The 15158-nt window shown below is 38.6% G+C and overlaps 1 protein-coding gene across 1 annotated transcript; it reads right to left on the reverse strand.

Moving 5' to 3' along the window:
* Positions 1–10996: 10996 nt before the first annotated feature.
* On the reverse strand, positions 10997–11938 carry LOC141490955 (olfactory receptor 2A12-like). The gene has a single exon (XM_074191400.1). The coding sequence runs from the start codon at positions 11936–11938 to the stop codon at positions 10997–10999; it is 942 nt and encodes a 313-aa protein (XP_074047501.1).
* Positions 11939–15158: the final 3220 nt, after the last annotated feature.

Below are 15158 nucleotides of genomic sequence, written 5' to 3' on the forward strand. Positions count from 1 at the left end.
ACAGCACCTTCTTTGATGAGGGTATGCCATTTTTGGGTGGTCCCATGTCACACAATCAGTTCCAAAATTCTTCAGGAAGATCTTGAGAGTGTCCTTGTATTGCTTATTCTGAGTGCCACATGAAACTTACCTTGTATGATTTCTCCATAAAACAATCTTTTAGGCAATTGTGATCTTTGGCATTCAAATAACATGGTCAACCAATCAAAGTTGTTCTCTCTGCAGTACACTGATTTGAATGGTTGCCAGTTCAGCAAAAGAAGGGACCTCAGTGTATAGGACCTTAATGATTCTGCTAGGTGATCTCCAGAATCTCCCAAAGACAATACAAATGGACATGATTTAGTTTCCTGTCATGGCACTCGAATACTGTCCAGGTGTCATAGGTATATAGCAATGAGGTCAGCAGAGCAGTTCTACAGATCTTTGCTTTGGGAGTCAGTCTAACTCCTCTTCTCTCTTATACTTTCCTTTGGAATCTCTCAAACACTGAACTAGTTCTGAGAATGTGTGTATCAATCTCATTATCAATGTGTAAATCCTTGGAAATTAAACTGCCAAGATAAGTGAGCTTGTCCACGATATTCAAAATTTCTCCATTTACTGTAACTGCTGGTTCCATATATAGATGCTATGGTGCAGGCAAACTCTGTTTTCTTGGTGTTCATTGTTAGGTCCAAATGAGCACAAATAGCAAATACAGTTAAGTGAGGGTTACATAGCTAATGTCTGAGGCCAAATTTGAATTCAAGAAGATAGATTTTCATGATTCTCCTGATTTCCTGATTGCTCTATTCACACACCACCTAATCTTAATGACTGAATGGGCATTATCTCAGTAAAACTGTGACCTGGGAAAGCCCTAGCATTAGAAAGCCAAGATCTCCTTCTGCATTCAGGGCCATCCCCAGTCATCCTGATCCATATCTGACCACTGGACCCAGATGACTTCAGAGGAGAAAGTGAAGCTGGTAACTTTGCATAGCACACTCTCATTTTAATCCAATTCACTTGTATGTCAAGGCAACACTTCCCTGCTTTGACTTGAATGAAGGACAAGCAACACCAATAGCACAAGCAGCAGATAATTGATCCTTACGTCATTGCATCTCAGCTTCAAGAGGCTGCATTGAGCACACAATTATCTGTAAACAGAAGATCATGCACCATCACTCCCTTCACTTTAGCCTGGCCTTGTAGCCTTTACAAGAACTTACCAACAGTGCAGCAACTGACCTTGGTATTGTGTACATCCTCATTGAAGGCATTTGAAATTATGGCTGAAAACATCATGCTAAAATACATGGGAACAAAGCACACCACTCCACTTCACTCCATTGGTGACTGAGAAAGAGGACTGTCCATTATACAGAATCCAGAAAAGCATATTATCATGAAATTCATGTTCAATACCACTGAATTTCACTAGGTAATAATTTTCCATAAGTCCCCTCAATGGACAGTAGCAAATGCCTTGATCAGATTGATGGATGTTTTGTACAGACCTTTATTCTGTTCCTGGTATTTTTCTTGGAGTGGTCAGACAGCAAACACCTTATTTTTAAAATTTTTTTTTTTAGTTTTTGCAAGGCAATGGGGTTAAGTAGCTTGCCCAAGGCCACACAGCTAGGTAATTACTAAGTGTCTGAGGATGGATTTGAACTCAGGTGCTCCTGACTCCAGGGCCTGTGCTCTGTACACCTAGCCGCCCTTAACAAACACCTTATTGACTGTTCCTTGGTCCTTTCTGAAACCACATTGGCTCTTAGATGACCATCCTCCAGGTGAAGGATCAGCCTTTTAAGGAAGACTCTGTCAAGAATCTTGCTAGCAATGACTGACAATCTATTTCCTTTACTTTATAACAATGAACAATGGAGGCATCCTTGATATCCTCTTGCTATGTAACCCAGAAAATTTCAGTCAGTTTTTGTGCGACCAATGGACATCCCCATTTTGTAAATCTCAGTTGGAACAGATTGAGCACCAGATGCTTCACCACAAAGAGGAACCTAATGGCATTTAAAAATCTCTTCTTCAGGATTCATACATATTATATATATATATATATATATATATATATATATATATATATATATATATATATATATATATATATATGTATATGTATACACACAATACACAGTAATGTACTATTTGGTTTGATAAATTCAAAAATTCAAGCTTTTGAGACAAGAACTCAATATTTGACAAAAATTGCTATAAAAACTGGAAAACATCTCACATCATATACCAAGATAAGGTCAAAATGGGTACATGATTTGGACACAAAAGGTGATAACATAAAACAAATTTAGAGTGCAGGGAATTCTTTATCTGTCAGATCTACAAATAAGGGAAGAATTTATGACCAAACAAGAGATAAAGAGCATTATGAGATATAAAAGTGATGATTTTGACTACTTTAAGATAAAAAGTACTTTGCACTCAGACAAGAAACAGATTAGTAGGAAGGCAGGAATGTATTTTTAATAGCAAGTGACTCTGAGAAGGCCCCATTTCTCACATATAGAAAACTAAGTCAAATTTGTAAGAATACCAATCATTCCCCAATTGGTAAATGGTCAAATGATATGAGCAGGTGGTTTTCAGAAGAAGAAATCAAGGGTATTATAATTCTGTTAAAATACTCTAACTTGGGTGGCTAGGTGAGGCAGTGAATAGAGCACCAGCCCTGGAGTCAGGAGCACCTGAGTTCAAATTCGACCTCAGGCACTTGATAATTACCTAGCTGTGTGGCCTTGGGCAAGCCACTTAACCCCATTTGCCTTGCAAAAACATCTAAAATAAATAAATTAAATAAAATATTCTAACTCACTATTGATTAGATAAAGATGTTGATGCTTGTCCTTTATTCTCAAAGAAGACCATGACATCAAGGAGGTGATGTCATGACAAGCACATGAATTGGATTTGAGTGGGGGGCTGAACTAAGTCACCAGCCTCACTTTTTCTTCCAGAGCCATCTGAGTTCAGTGGCCAGATATGAAACAGGCCCAATTGAAATGACCCTGGATGTGAGGCAGTCAGAGTTAAGTGACTTGCCCAAAGTCACATAGCTAGTGTCAAGTTATCTGAGGGAGGATTTGAATTCCTTTCCTAACTCCAAGGCCCATGTTTGATCCTCTGCAATATCTAGAATGCAAATTAAGTTAACTCTGAGCTATCACTTCACTCCTGTTAGATTGACTAATATGACAGAAAAGGGAAATCATAAATGTTGATGGGAATGTGGGAAAATTGTGACACTGATGTACTATGGGTAGAATTGTAAACTGATACAACAATTCTGGAGAGTAATTTGGAGGCATATAAAACTGCATAAATACCACTATAAGATCAATTTCCCCCAAAAAAACCTTTTCCCAAAGAATTGGGAGCAAGGTCTATTTGTACAAAACTAATTAGGGCAGCTCTTTATGCGATATCAAAGATGTTGACAATTGAGGACATGCCCATCAATTGAGGAATGGCTAAATAAACTGTGTTATATGAGGGAAAAAGAATTTGAAATGCAAATTTTTAAAAATTTATTAGTAAAGACATGTTTTTACAAACCTGGTATATATTCATATACAATATATGTATATAAAGAACTGTTCCATGCAGACATAGCACATGTATGTTTATGCATACTTATATGTATGTATAATCACACAGAAAAATGTTATGCAGGCTATGTTTATATGGTATGTACATATGTGTGTATGTGTAGGCATATGTCTGTGTGTGTGTGTGTAAATTGTATTTCTTAGGGAGTTGGTTTTGCAAGGTAATAGGGTTAAGTGGCTTGCCCAAGGTCATACAGCTAGGTAATTATTAAGTGTATGAGGCTGGATTTGCACTCAGGTCCTCCTGATTCCAGGGCCAGTGGTCTATCCACTGCATCACCTTGCTGCTGCATGAATTGTATTTCAAAAGAAATCACTGGGAAAACTGGAAAGAAGTTTGATGGAAACTAAATATAGACTAACATCTGATACCATATAACAGGATAAATTCAAAATGGGTACATCATTTAGACATAAAGGGTGATATTGTTTTGGATAGAGCAGAGTGGAAAATTAATGAGTGACACCAAAGTTATGAGGGATAACAAGTTTATTTACAAGTAGGCTGGGTTCCAGGAAAGAACAAGCAACTTGGGAGGAGACAGGTAAAGACTTTTAAAGGGAAAGCAAAGGGAATGTTTAGGGAGCATATCTTCTGTGTCATTGCTTATGTAACATTCTGTTTTCTCCACATTGTTTGTATACTCCATTTTAGGACCAGGATCATCCTGGTCCCTGTCTTGGACATGATAGCTTTGACATGATTTACAAGAAGCAAAATGCATGATATACAGAAAGATTTCTGACCAGATATAAAGTATGTGTCTTGATCAGTTCAAGGGTGACACAGAGAGGTATAAAACAGAAATTTTTCCCAGAGATGGGGAGTTATATAAGATGGGCTGAGTTAACTATTTTCTATCTGCCTAGAATTTTTTCTTCTTCAGGGGGAGAAAGAGAAAGAAATAAGGAAAAAAAGAAAAGGATGGAGAGAGAAGTTGAGATTGAGACAGAATCTGAGAGACAGAGACACAGAGTTTCAATATAAGATCATAATGAAATTTGGGGCCATTGATCCAGATGTTTGTTTTTACTGGTTCCCCTTACTCTGTGATAAATTCATTTGTAGCAAGCCTCACTCAAAGTACAATGAAAAGTTAGCATAATTTTATGTAGTAATGGAATCCATTATAAAAGCAGATACATCAAAGAAACAAGCAGAAGGATACCAGATCTGATTTTTCCAGAATTCCATAAAGCAAGGAAGGAGGAAATGTAAAGGGGATAAATTCATCCCCTCTGAGTGTGACAGTCAATTCTCTCCAGATAAGCCAGTCCTTAGGTGCATCTGGGAACCAGGAGAAGGTCTATTTGCTCATCATTATATGCAATTCAAGGCAGTGCTGCCCTTCCCTTGCCTTCCACGGTGGGCATCCAGCCCTGAGGTTCCAATATTCCATGGCTTCTATGTTTTCTGCTCTTCCAGACCCTCCTTCAAAGTGGGAAAAAGTACATTTGCCACGAGTATCTGGCTGAGATGGAGCTACATTTTTACTGCTTCTAATTGTTTCACTCAGGTAAGTTTTCTTTCCCCTTCCACTGTGGGCAAGGATTATTTCATGACCTTCATTTGTGTTTCCCATAATCTTGTCACAAGGGGATGCATATTGTAAAGACTCCATAAATATTTAATGAGTGACTCCTCCCACATAACTGTCTATCATCAGTACTGAGTAATTAAAATAACTCAGATATCAGTGGCACTTAAAAGACCACAAAGTATTTTCCTGATAACAATCCTGGGAGGGAGCTAAGGGCAAATTTATCACCCCCCAATTTATAGATGAGGATATGCTCTGTGAGTTTAAGCTGAGTTTGAGAAGAGATTCAGAATTTAAGAATAGCCCTTTTCCATCCAAGTTCCTGGAAATGAAGATGATGAGGACTAACATGAGCTCATTTTTTTCTGGTTAACCCTTGAAGATAGGTGTTGCTATAGGTTGTAGGCCAATTCAGGCTCCATCTAGCAGTAGTCCTGAAGAGTCCTTTTATATGAACTTGGGTTTGTTTTTTCCTTTCTATTTCAGGACTTGAGAAATGTAACCTTATGGTGCCTGCCATACTGTTGATGCTTAATATAAGAAACTGATGGAATTAAAATAAGCAATGAAAAACAAAATTTTCATTCTTTACAGATTGGTCATATACAGAGAATCAAATGGAAAACTGCTTGAAAAAATAACTTTAGTGAAGTTGCAGGTTATAAAATAAACCCACATCAATCATCATTTCTGTATATGACACAAAAAGTCCAGCAGTAAGAGAAAGAGAAATTGCATTTAAAATAACTGAAAACAATATTGAATACTTGGGAGTCTACCCGCTAAGAGAACTATTTGAATGATATGAACACAAGTACAAATCAATTTTCAGAGAAATAAAGTCAGATCTAAACAACTGGAAAAACATCACATGTTCATGGGTAGACTGAGCCAATACAACAAAAATGAAAATTCTGCCTAAATTAATTTACTTATTTGATGTTATACCAATCAAAAAAACAAAAATTATTTTATAGAACTATAAAAAATAGTAACACAAATCATCTAGAAGAACAAAAAGTCAAGAATATCAAGGGAATCAATGAAAAATAATTTATTAAGCACTTATCATATGAAAAACATTATGCTTAGCCCTAGGAATACAAGTGGGGGGGGATATTTCCCATTCTTTAGGAGTTCATTCTTGACTAGGGGAAGCAATTCATATCAAAACATTAAACTACAGGTAAGGTGGAAAACTAAGGATGTCCCAAGTGGCAAAATAAATAGCCAGACTTAGCAATTATTCAGAAATCTTAGAAGACTTTAAAGATGTCTGCTCCTGTTAAGTTTTCTCTGTTTAAATTCAGTACATCATTCCCAGACTGTCTCATTTAGCATCTTACTGGCTTATTCTATTAATGGGTCATTAGATATGTGTATTTGAATACATGCTGACTGCACACAGCACACAGACCCTAAGAAGAACTGCCATAGGGCAAAGGCAAATGGTGTCATAATTTTCAAGAGAGAAAAAAGAACAGAGCCTACAAACTATAGTGAGCTTGACTTCAACTTTGGAAAAATTCCAAAATGGACCATTAAAGAGATGGTTGACAAACATATATTTAAAAAGTAGTTATTAATCAACTGTGAGGTGTAAGGTAATGTGTGTTAGTCTTGGGGATAAAAAGAAAGGCAAAAACCTCCCATCTTCTACTACAATACCCATGCATTCTAATTGAAGAGACAATATACAAAAAAAAATCACAAGTGATATATGCAAGCTTTGAGATTTCCTTACACTGTATGATTTTTCTGTTCCTATTTAAGTAATCTCTTCATCTCCAAATTTCTTATAACCTCCATCTCCCAACTTTCTCCAAATTATTTTATTTATTTTGTATGCATTTAATTTTAATGATTTGTTTTACATGTCATTTTAATTTTCTAAGATCCTTCTAGGAAATGACTGTCTCACTGCTGATGAAGTTTTGTCCTAGAGCCTCCCATCTCTTATTTCAAGTAGGCTCAATCAGCATTCAAGACAAATATTGAAAACTTGGGATGGGCTTGTTTCTAGATATTCATGATGGAAGGATCCTTAACCCTACTTTAGAACATATACCATATTCCTGACCTAGTTTCAAAAGAACAAATGGAGATTAATTAGTTTTCTTCTGGCTAAGAGTGACTGAACATTTGGTCATTTGAAATAATGAAAAATCTTCTAATTGATTGAAGCAGGACTAGAGATGCAAGAGAAGTTGAATCAGAGGTGAATAGGATTACAGAAAGTGGGAGTGAATGAATTTTTTTTTAAGATTTTTGTAAGGCAATGGGGTTAAGTGGCTTGCCCAAGGCCACACAGCTAGGTAATTATTAAGTGTCTGAGGATGGATTTGAACTCAGGTACTCCTGACTCCATGCTCTATCCACTGCACCACCTAGCCACCTAGCCACCCCCGAGTGAATGAATTTGATCTAGCTCTTCCTTCAGGGCTGTTGGCTGAGAAGACTTCAATGCATTGTGAGTTAGGTCTTCTTCTACCCAACCACCATAATCTCTTGGTATGTTTTTTATATTTTTTATTTTTGTTTCTTTCCTGATCTTTGATGAATTCAGGGGACAGACTTGATCATGTTATGATCTTATGAGATCAGAAAAGCCAACAGAGATCCTTCAGTCACGAGACTTGATGGCAGAGATCACCAAACCCAGTAGTAGCAACAATCTAGTCTGGTGGGGGTGTCAGTACAATTGCAAGGTGATTGATCCGGGATCTTCCTATCAGTTGATAAACTTCTGCAGCAAGGAGCCAGTACAACTGAGTGAGAGTAATCCATCTTTGCACATCCAATGCACCAAAGTGAACTTGGTAGGAATTTTACAGAGACAGAAAATGATTCTGAGTGTCAAGAATCCCAAAGAAGGCTCAGCCCTCTGTGTGCTCTCTATGCTTAACCACTTTGCTTAGCACTTGGGATACAAGTTGAGATGGGAGTTAGTCCCCATTCTTCAGGAACTCATTCTCAAATGAGGCAAGCTTGAATTTAGTTTCCCCAGGGACTTTGGGTATAGAAGGAGAGAATGTGTGCTGTCCTTGCTATAATATCTCTGTTAGCATCACTCTAGAAAAACTCACTGATATCAAATGGGTTATTGATATTCTGAGGGAGAATTCTGAATGTGGGTTTCTGAGTGATAGCATTAAAAGCTGTGATTCCTCAGTTACCTGTTTCCGTCTGTCTTCTTGGCACCCAACCTGCTTATAAAAAAGATGTTAGGAGAGTGAGCGGAGGAAGAGTAACTCACAGTCTTTCTCTGCCTATGACCTATTACAGCGATAGGTGCATTCTCAGCATTTAATAACTGCTGAACCAAATTGAATTTTTGTCTCACCAAAGACTCTAAACACATTCTTTCTGGTATTATTTGTTTTTTTTTGTTTTGTTTTTTAGGTTTTTGCAAGTCAAATGGGGTTAAGTGGCTTGCCCAAGGCCACACAGCTAGGTAATTATTAAGTTTCTGAGACCAGATTTGAACCCAGGTATTACTGACTCCAAGGCCGGTGCTTTATCCACTACGCCACCTAGCCGTCCCTCTGGTATTATTTGTGTACCCATCTTTTAGCCAACTTAGACTCTGAAGTCCATAAAAACAATGTCATCTCTGTGTCCTTCCCAATGGCATGTTTTGTTCACAGTTGGTGCTCAGAAGTAGAAGAGAAGGGTTGGAGGAGAGAGAAAGGAGGAGGGAAGAAGAATTTCTAAAGTGTCTGCCCCTGTGCTCAGTCTTTTACAAATAATGGAATGCAGCCTCTTTAGCTCTGCCTTTCCAACACTGTCCTCTATTTTTGCCTCTGTGCCTGCAGATAATAGAAGCTTTGGCTTTACAGTGAGAAAAGATTTTTAGATAATCTGGTCCAGTCTCTAAATTTAGAGATGGAAAAAAAGAAACCTGATTGAGGAGCAGGGTCTTTCCCATAATCCCCTGGGGAGAGAGAAGCAGTGATTTTCTCATTTGTCTCCACCTTCCCCTTCTACCTCCAGACTTCCCTCTCATGTTCATTTACTACTACAAACATATCCAACTCTCATCCCTAAGAGTTCTAGGTCATTGGAATTTGGAACTTCTTTCACCTTCTACTTATGGTCACAGGTTATGAGGGTTGAAAAAGCTCCTGGTTCTGTTTTGTTTTGTGTGTGTGTGTGTGTGTGTGTGTGTGTGTGTGTGTGTGTGTGTGTGTGTGTCTGTGTGTCTGTGTGTCTGTGTGTCTGTGTGTCTGTGTGTCTGTGTTTGTGTGAGTCTGTGTCTGTCTGTGAGAGAGACAGACAAAAATAGAGAAAGAAATAGGGAGACTGAGAGACAGAGACCAATTAAGATAGAAAGACTGAGAGTCAGAGATAAAGATGAGACAAAGACAGACACAGAAGGACACAGAATCAGAGAAACAGAGATAGAAAAAGAAGGAATGATAGACAAATACTGAGAGTCAGGGATTGAAATAGAGACAGAAACACAGAGACAGAAACATCCAAGAAAGGAGGATAAAGTAGGATGGAAAGAGAAAGACAGAGAGACAAAGAGAGAGATAAAAAGAGAGTAGGGAGGAGAAAGATTAAGAGAGACTAAGAGGAGAGAGATTTTCAAAGAGAAATAAACGAGACACACAAAAGAAACAGAGACAGAGACAGAAAGGGGAAGAGAGAGAGAAGGGCAGAGAGAAAAACTGAAAGACAGAGAGAGAGAGAGAGAGAGAGAGAGAGAGAGAGAGAGAGAGAGAGAGAGAGAGAGAGAGAGACTCATGCAGAGCTTCAATATAAGGTCATAGTTGAGGCCATTTATCCAGAGGCTTGTTTTTTCTTCCCTTCCCCACTGCTCCAAAGATAAACTCATTTATAACAAATATTCACTCAAAGTGCAGTTAAAATTAACAATGAAACCTATCATAAAAGCACATATATCAAAGAAACAAGTGTAAGGATACCAGATCCAATTGTTCCAGAATGCTATGAATTAGGGAAGGAGGAAGTATAAAGTGGATCAATTCATCCTCTCTGGGTGTGGCAGTCAGTTCTCTCCAGGTAGATCCTTTGGTACATCTGAGAGCCAGGCAAGGCTCTACTGACTCACAACTACATTCAGTTCTAAGAAGTACCATCTTTCACTAGTCTTCTCTTAGGGCATCCAACCCTGAGGCTCCAATGTTTCTGGACTTCTGTGTGTTCTGCTGTTCCAGACCCTCCTTCCGGGTGTGAAAAACTGCATTTTCCATCAGCCCCTGACTGAGAAGGGGCTATACTTGTATTGTTATTTTGTACAGATAACGTTTCATTCCCCTTCCTTTGTGGCATGGATGACTTCATGATCTTCAATAGTGTCTTCCACAAGCTTGACATTAGGAGAGGCATGTAGTAAAAACTTCATTAACACTTTATGAGTTTCTCCTTCCATGTATCTGTGTACCACCAGTATTGGGTAATTATAGTAACTCAGATATTGGTGACACTTTAAGGACTGCAGAGGACTTTCCTGACAATAACCCTGTGAGAGAGCTAAGGACAAATCTTATCCCCCCCCGCCCAATTTATAGATGAGGAGCTCTGGGGATGATGAGGACAAGTGAGGTTTGTTTTGGTTAGCTCTTGAAGGCAGATGATGCTATAGATCTGTTACACAATATAGATCAGGGATGGGAAAAACTGGTTGTCTAAGAATGGACAAATTGACCAGATCAAAAATGGAATGGATAAAAGGGTGCTGATTAGTAGTGAGGTAAAACCATAAGTGATGGCTGTACTTCTATCATGGGAGAGATTGGGAAACTCATTCTCAAAAAGAAAAATAAAGGAAAGAATAATCAATTGCAAGATCTCTACTCACCAGGCTACCCTGTTCCTCATTATTACCTTGATGAATGCTGCCTTTATGTCCTTATTCCTAAGGCTGTAGACCACAGGGTTGAGCAGGGCAGTGAACATATTATAGAAAAGTGAGATCTGTTTGTCTCTCTCTGGGGAGTAGCTGGAGTTGGGTCTCATATAGATGTATATGGCAGGGGCATAAAATAAAGTGACCACAGTTAGGTGGGAAGCACAAGTGGAGAAAGCCTTAAATTGGCCTTGGGTGGACTTGATCTTGAGGATGGCCATGGTGATATGGACATATGAGGCTAGGATAAGTGATAGAGGAGCTAACACCATGAAGATGCTCAGGACCAAATCTACCATTTCAATAACATGTGTATCCATGCAGGCCAGGCTGCGGACTGAGGGACCCTCACAGAAATAGTGGTTGACCACATTAGGGCCACAGTAGGGGAGCCTCATGGTAAAAAATGTGTGGATTAGGGAGAAGAAGAAACCACAAGCCCAAGTCCCTACCACCAACCGCACACACAAGTCCCAGTTGAGGATGAGCATGTACTGCAATGGGAAGCAGATGGCTACATAACGGTCATAGGCCATAACTACAAAGAAGATGCATTCAGTGAGACCTAGAGCACCAAATACGTACATCTGCAGCCAGCAGCCTTCAAAAGAGATGACCTGAGAAGTTGAAAGCAGGTGTACCAACATCTGAGGCATTGTGGTAGTGACGTAGCCCATGTCCAGTAGGGAGAGTATGCTGAGGAAAAAGTACATAGGTGTGTGGAGGTGAGAATCCAGGCAGATCAGGATGATAATGAGTCCATTGCCCAGGACTGAGCAAAGGTAGAGAAGGAGAAAGATGATGAAAAGGATCCTATTTGAGGTGGGATCACTGGAAAAGCCAAGCAGGATGAATTCAGTAACAGAACTGTGATTCGATACTGGGAGCATTGAGACAGTAAGGTCCTGAGAGGGGAGAAAAAGAAGATGGTTGAGTCTAGGAACCTCAACATTAGACAACAGCAGAGGGACTCTAGGCCCTGTGAGTTCCTCAATTGAAAGCCCCTTAATGAAAAGTCCTTCCCTTGGAGTTTTGGGACAATTCTAGCATCATGGAATTTTTGAGCTTCTGGAATCTTTAAAGATGATCTGGCCCAATACCTCATTTCACACATGAGACAATAAAGGCCAAAGAAAGAAGTTGATTTGCTGAAGATTACACATAAAGAAGAAGAAGAGGGGGTGGCTAGGTGGCACAGTGAATAGAGCACCGGCCTTGGAGTCAGGAGTACCTGGGTTCAAATCCGACCTCAGACACTTAATAATTACCTAGCTGTGTGGCCTTGGGCAAGCCACTTAGCCCCACTTCCTTGAAAAAATATAAAAAAAATAAAAAGAGGTTAGGTTTTCTTGTTTACTTGTTCCTTGGTGTCTCACTACTTCCGGTTTGGGTATTCCCTAATACCTACATAATGTCACAGGGAAAGACCTTAGAAAGCATTTTCTATGAGAGGAAGAATCTCCTTTAGAGTATCCCCAAATAGAGGCTTCTTGCCTTTTCTGAAAGTTCACTAGTAGTAGCCTTATCTCTTTTTACTTATCTCTAAGAACAAGCATTTCCATTTATTAAAATTATTATTTCTTCTGTAGCTTCCACCTACTTCCTTGAAGTCCTCCTTCTGAGACTAGTCAAAATAGGCATTTCCTCATTCTACAAAATATTCCCATCTTTATGCAGGCTAAGATCAAATTATCTTTTTTTTTGTCTACAATATTCCTTTTTTGATTCATAAAGACCCTTCAAGCCCAATAAGACCTCCAGGTCTTTTCTCATATAAAATCTTTTTTGCCATATTTTCTATAGCCCATATAAAGTCTTAGTATCAAATGGGAAAAAGGTTGTTATGATGTTCTGGAGGTGGGAAGGTGGTGTTATTTGTTTTCCTGACCACTATACCACCTAAAATTCTATGCACAATATTCTTAAGCACATCTCTTTTAGGGGTTGACAAAGGGGCTTGAAGAATCCTAGGAGATTCCTACCAAGATTGGGAGAATATTAGAATAAGATTCAGAGTTAGAAAAGAGATCATCTAATCCATATCTCTCCCTTTGTTATGCCAATGAAGAAACTGAAGCACAAGAAAATTAAGTCATTTGCTAAAGGTCACAGAGGTAATAAGTAGTCTAACTAAGATTTAAAACTGTTTTTATTTCTATCTCATAAGATTCTTAAAATCAAAGCCACTACCTTTAAGACTAAAATGGAGAATAAGAAGACCACAGCAATTCATGAAATAACTTATTACAGTATGACAGGTTTTTACTCTGCAAAGTTAGAGACAATCACTGCATGGATGAAATGATGCAGTTCTCTTCTGAAATTTTAAATCATGATATGAAATATTGCCTAATAAGATGATATCTAAGAAATGTGAAGATCAATTGAAATAAAGGTGAATCAGTTCAGGGAATCAGGATTGTTCAGATTACATAGGATAAAATTCAGAGGGTAGAGGAGAACACTCTGAGTATTATTAAAAGGTTTGTCACTTGGAAGAACAGCTGGACTTGTTCCTCTTGACTCCAGAGTTTAGCAATGGATGGAAGATAGAAAGAGACAAATTTAAGCCTAGGTTCAGGAAAAGGACTCCTGATCTAAAAGTGAAATGGTCTATTTCTAGTTGGGTTCTCTATATCACTGGAGTTCTTCATATTGAGACAGCATGACCATTTGTCTTGTATAAAATAATGAATATTCCCTCTCAAATATGACTTGGACCAGATGGTTACTGAGACCTCTTTGAGTCCTCCAATTCTATGATTCTCAACGAATAGAATTTGGAAAATTGAGGATGAGTGAAGGAATGAATTTTTGGGGGTCAAAACAGCATAAGTAAAGGTTCAGAGATTGACTTACTCAAGGATGGTAAAGCTCCAGTTTGATTTAAGTCAATAGTTTCTACAGTAGATCCATGAATAACTGTATTGGAACTGACTAGGAGGAGCTTGAATGACTGGATAAATTTAGATTTTTTTTCTTTGCTCCTGAATAGTTCTGATTAGATAAGTCATATGCTCAGAACTGTTTCTGAGCCGACCTCTTTATTCAGCAAGTAGGCTATTGATGAGCTCAGGTAAGAGGTGATGGGGGGCTGAAATGGGGTATTTGACTATATGAATGAAAGGAGGGAGAAAGATGGATAAGGCAGAAAAAGAAAATTCAACAGTAGTAGGAGATATTTCTGTGGTGCCTCAAATTTTGCAGAGTGCTTCAATTACCCATTTGAAGATAATGATAATGAGGGGTCTTGACCTGAGATGACTGGGAGGAAGAAAGCAGTGTCAACCACAGAAACAGGAAAGTCCTAAAGAGAATGAATGGCAAAAGAAAGTAGAAGAGGAGCTCTGTTTTGGACATACTGACCCTAAATCATTATCAGAGCATCCCTCCAGATGGAGAGGTGGAGCAGGAATCTGGAACTTCTGAAAAAGTCAATCGGGACTTTGGAAAGTGATTTGAGAGTCAAACTCTTAGTCTTGTCTGGGAGTAAACGAAGTCAGTGATTGCCTAGGTGGAAGAGAACAGAGGATAGGACCTTAGACAATGCCCATATTTATGGAAAAGATAGAGGAGGAAGAAATGTCAGAATTAGAAAAAGCATAGTAAGAGAGGTAGGAAAACTAGGAAATGAAGAGAAGGAATGATGAAGAACCTTGAACTAGATGACCTAGATTTTTCTACTTGAAGTAGGAGACAAGATTAATTTCTTTCTCCATGATTATAGAGAAGTACCAAGGGCCTCTTTGAGTCTAGAGAGAGGCATTTGTATTATATTGAGATGACAACCTGCATGACTTTCTCCAATAGCTTTTATCAAACCAGTCACTAAGAAAGCCATTAATGTGGTTTTCCAGGAGCAAACCCATCAGCTCTCTCATCCCTAGTCAAATGTTCATTTTCCCCTCTATGCCTAAGTACAAATTGATTAACATCCCTCATACCCCTTCTAGACCATCAATTTTCCAACACTTTAATCTTCCTTAATAACTATCAATTATTAACTCCCCAACCATAGATGTACCACTTTCTCTTCCATGCCCAGGCAGAGATCCTTTAAGACCTACATTTCTGCTCATAAATCCATTAGTTCTCCCATCCTTAGTCACA

Source organism: Macrotis lagotis, chromosome 1 (assembly GCF_037893015.1).
Source record: "Macrotis lagotis isolate mMagLag1 chromosome 1, bilby.v1.9.chrom.fasta, whole genome shotgun sequence".
In the NCBI taxonomy this organism is placed as follows: domain Eukaryota; kingdom Metazoa; phylum Chordata; class Mammalia; order Peramelemorphia; family Peramelidae; genus Macrotis; species Macrotis lagotis.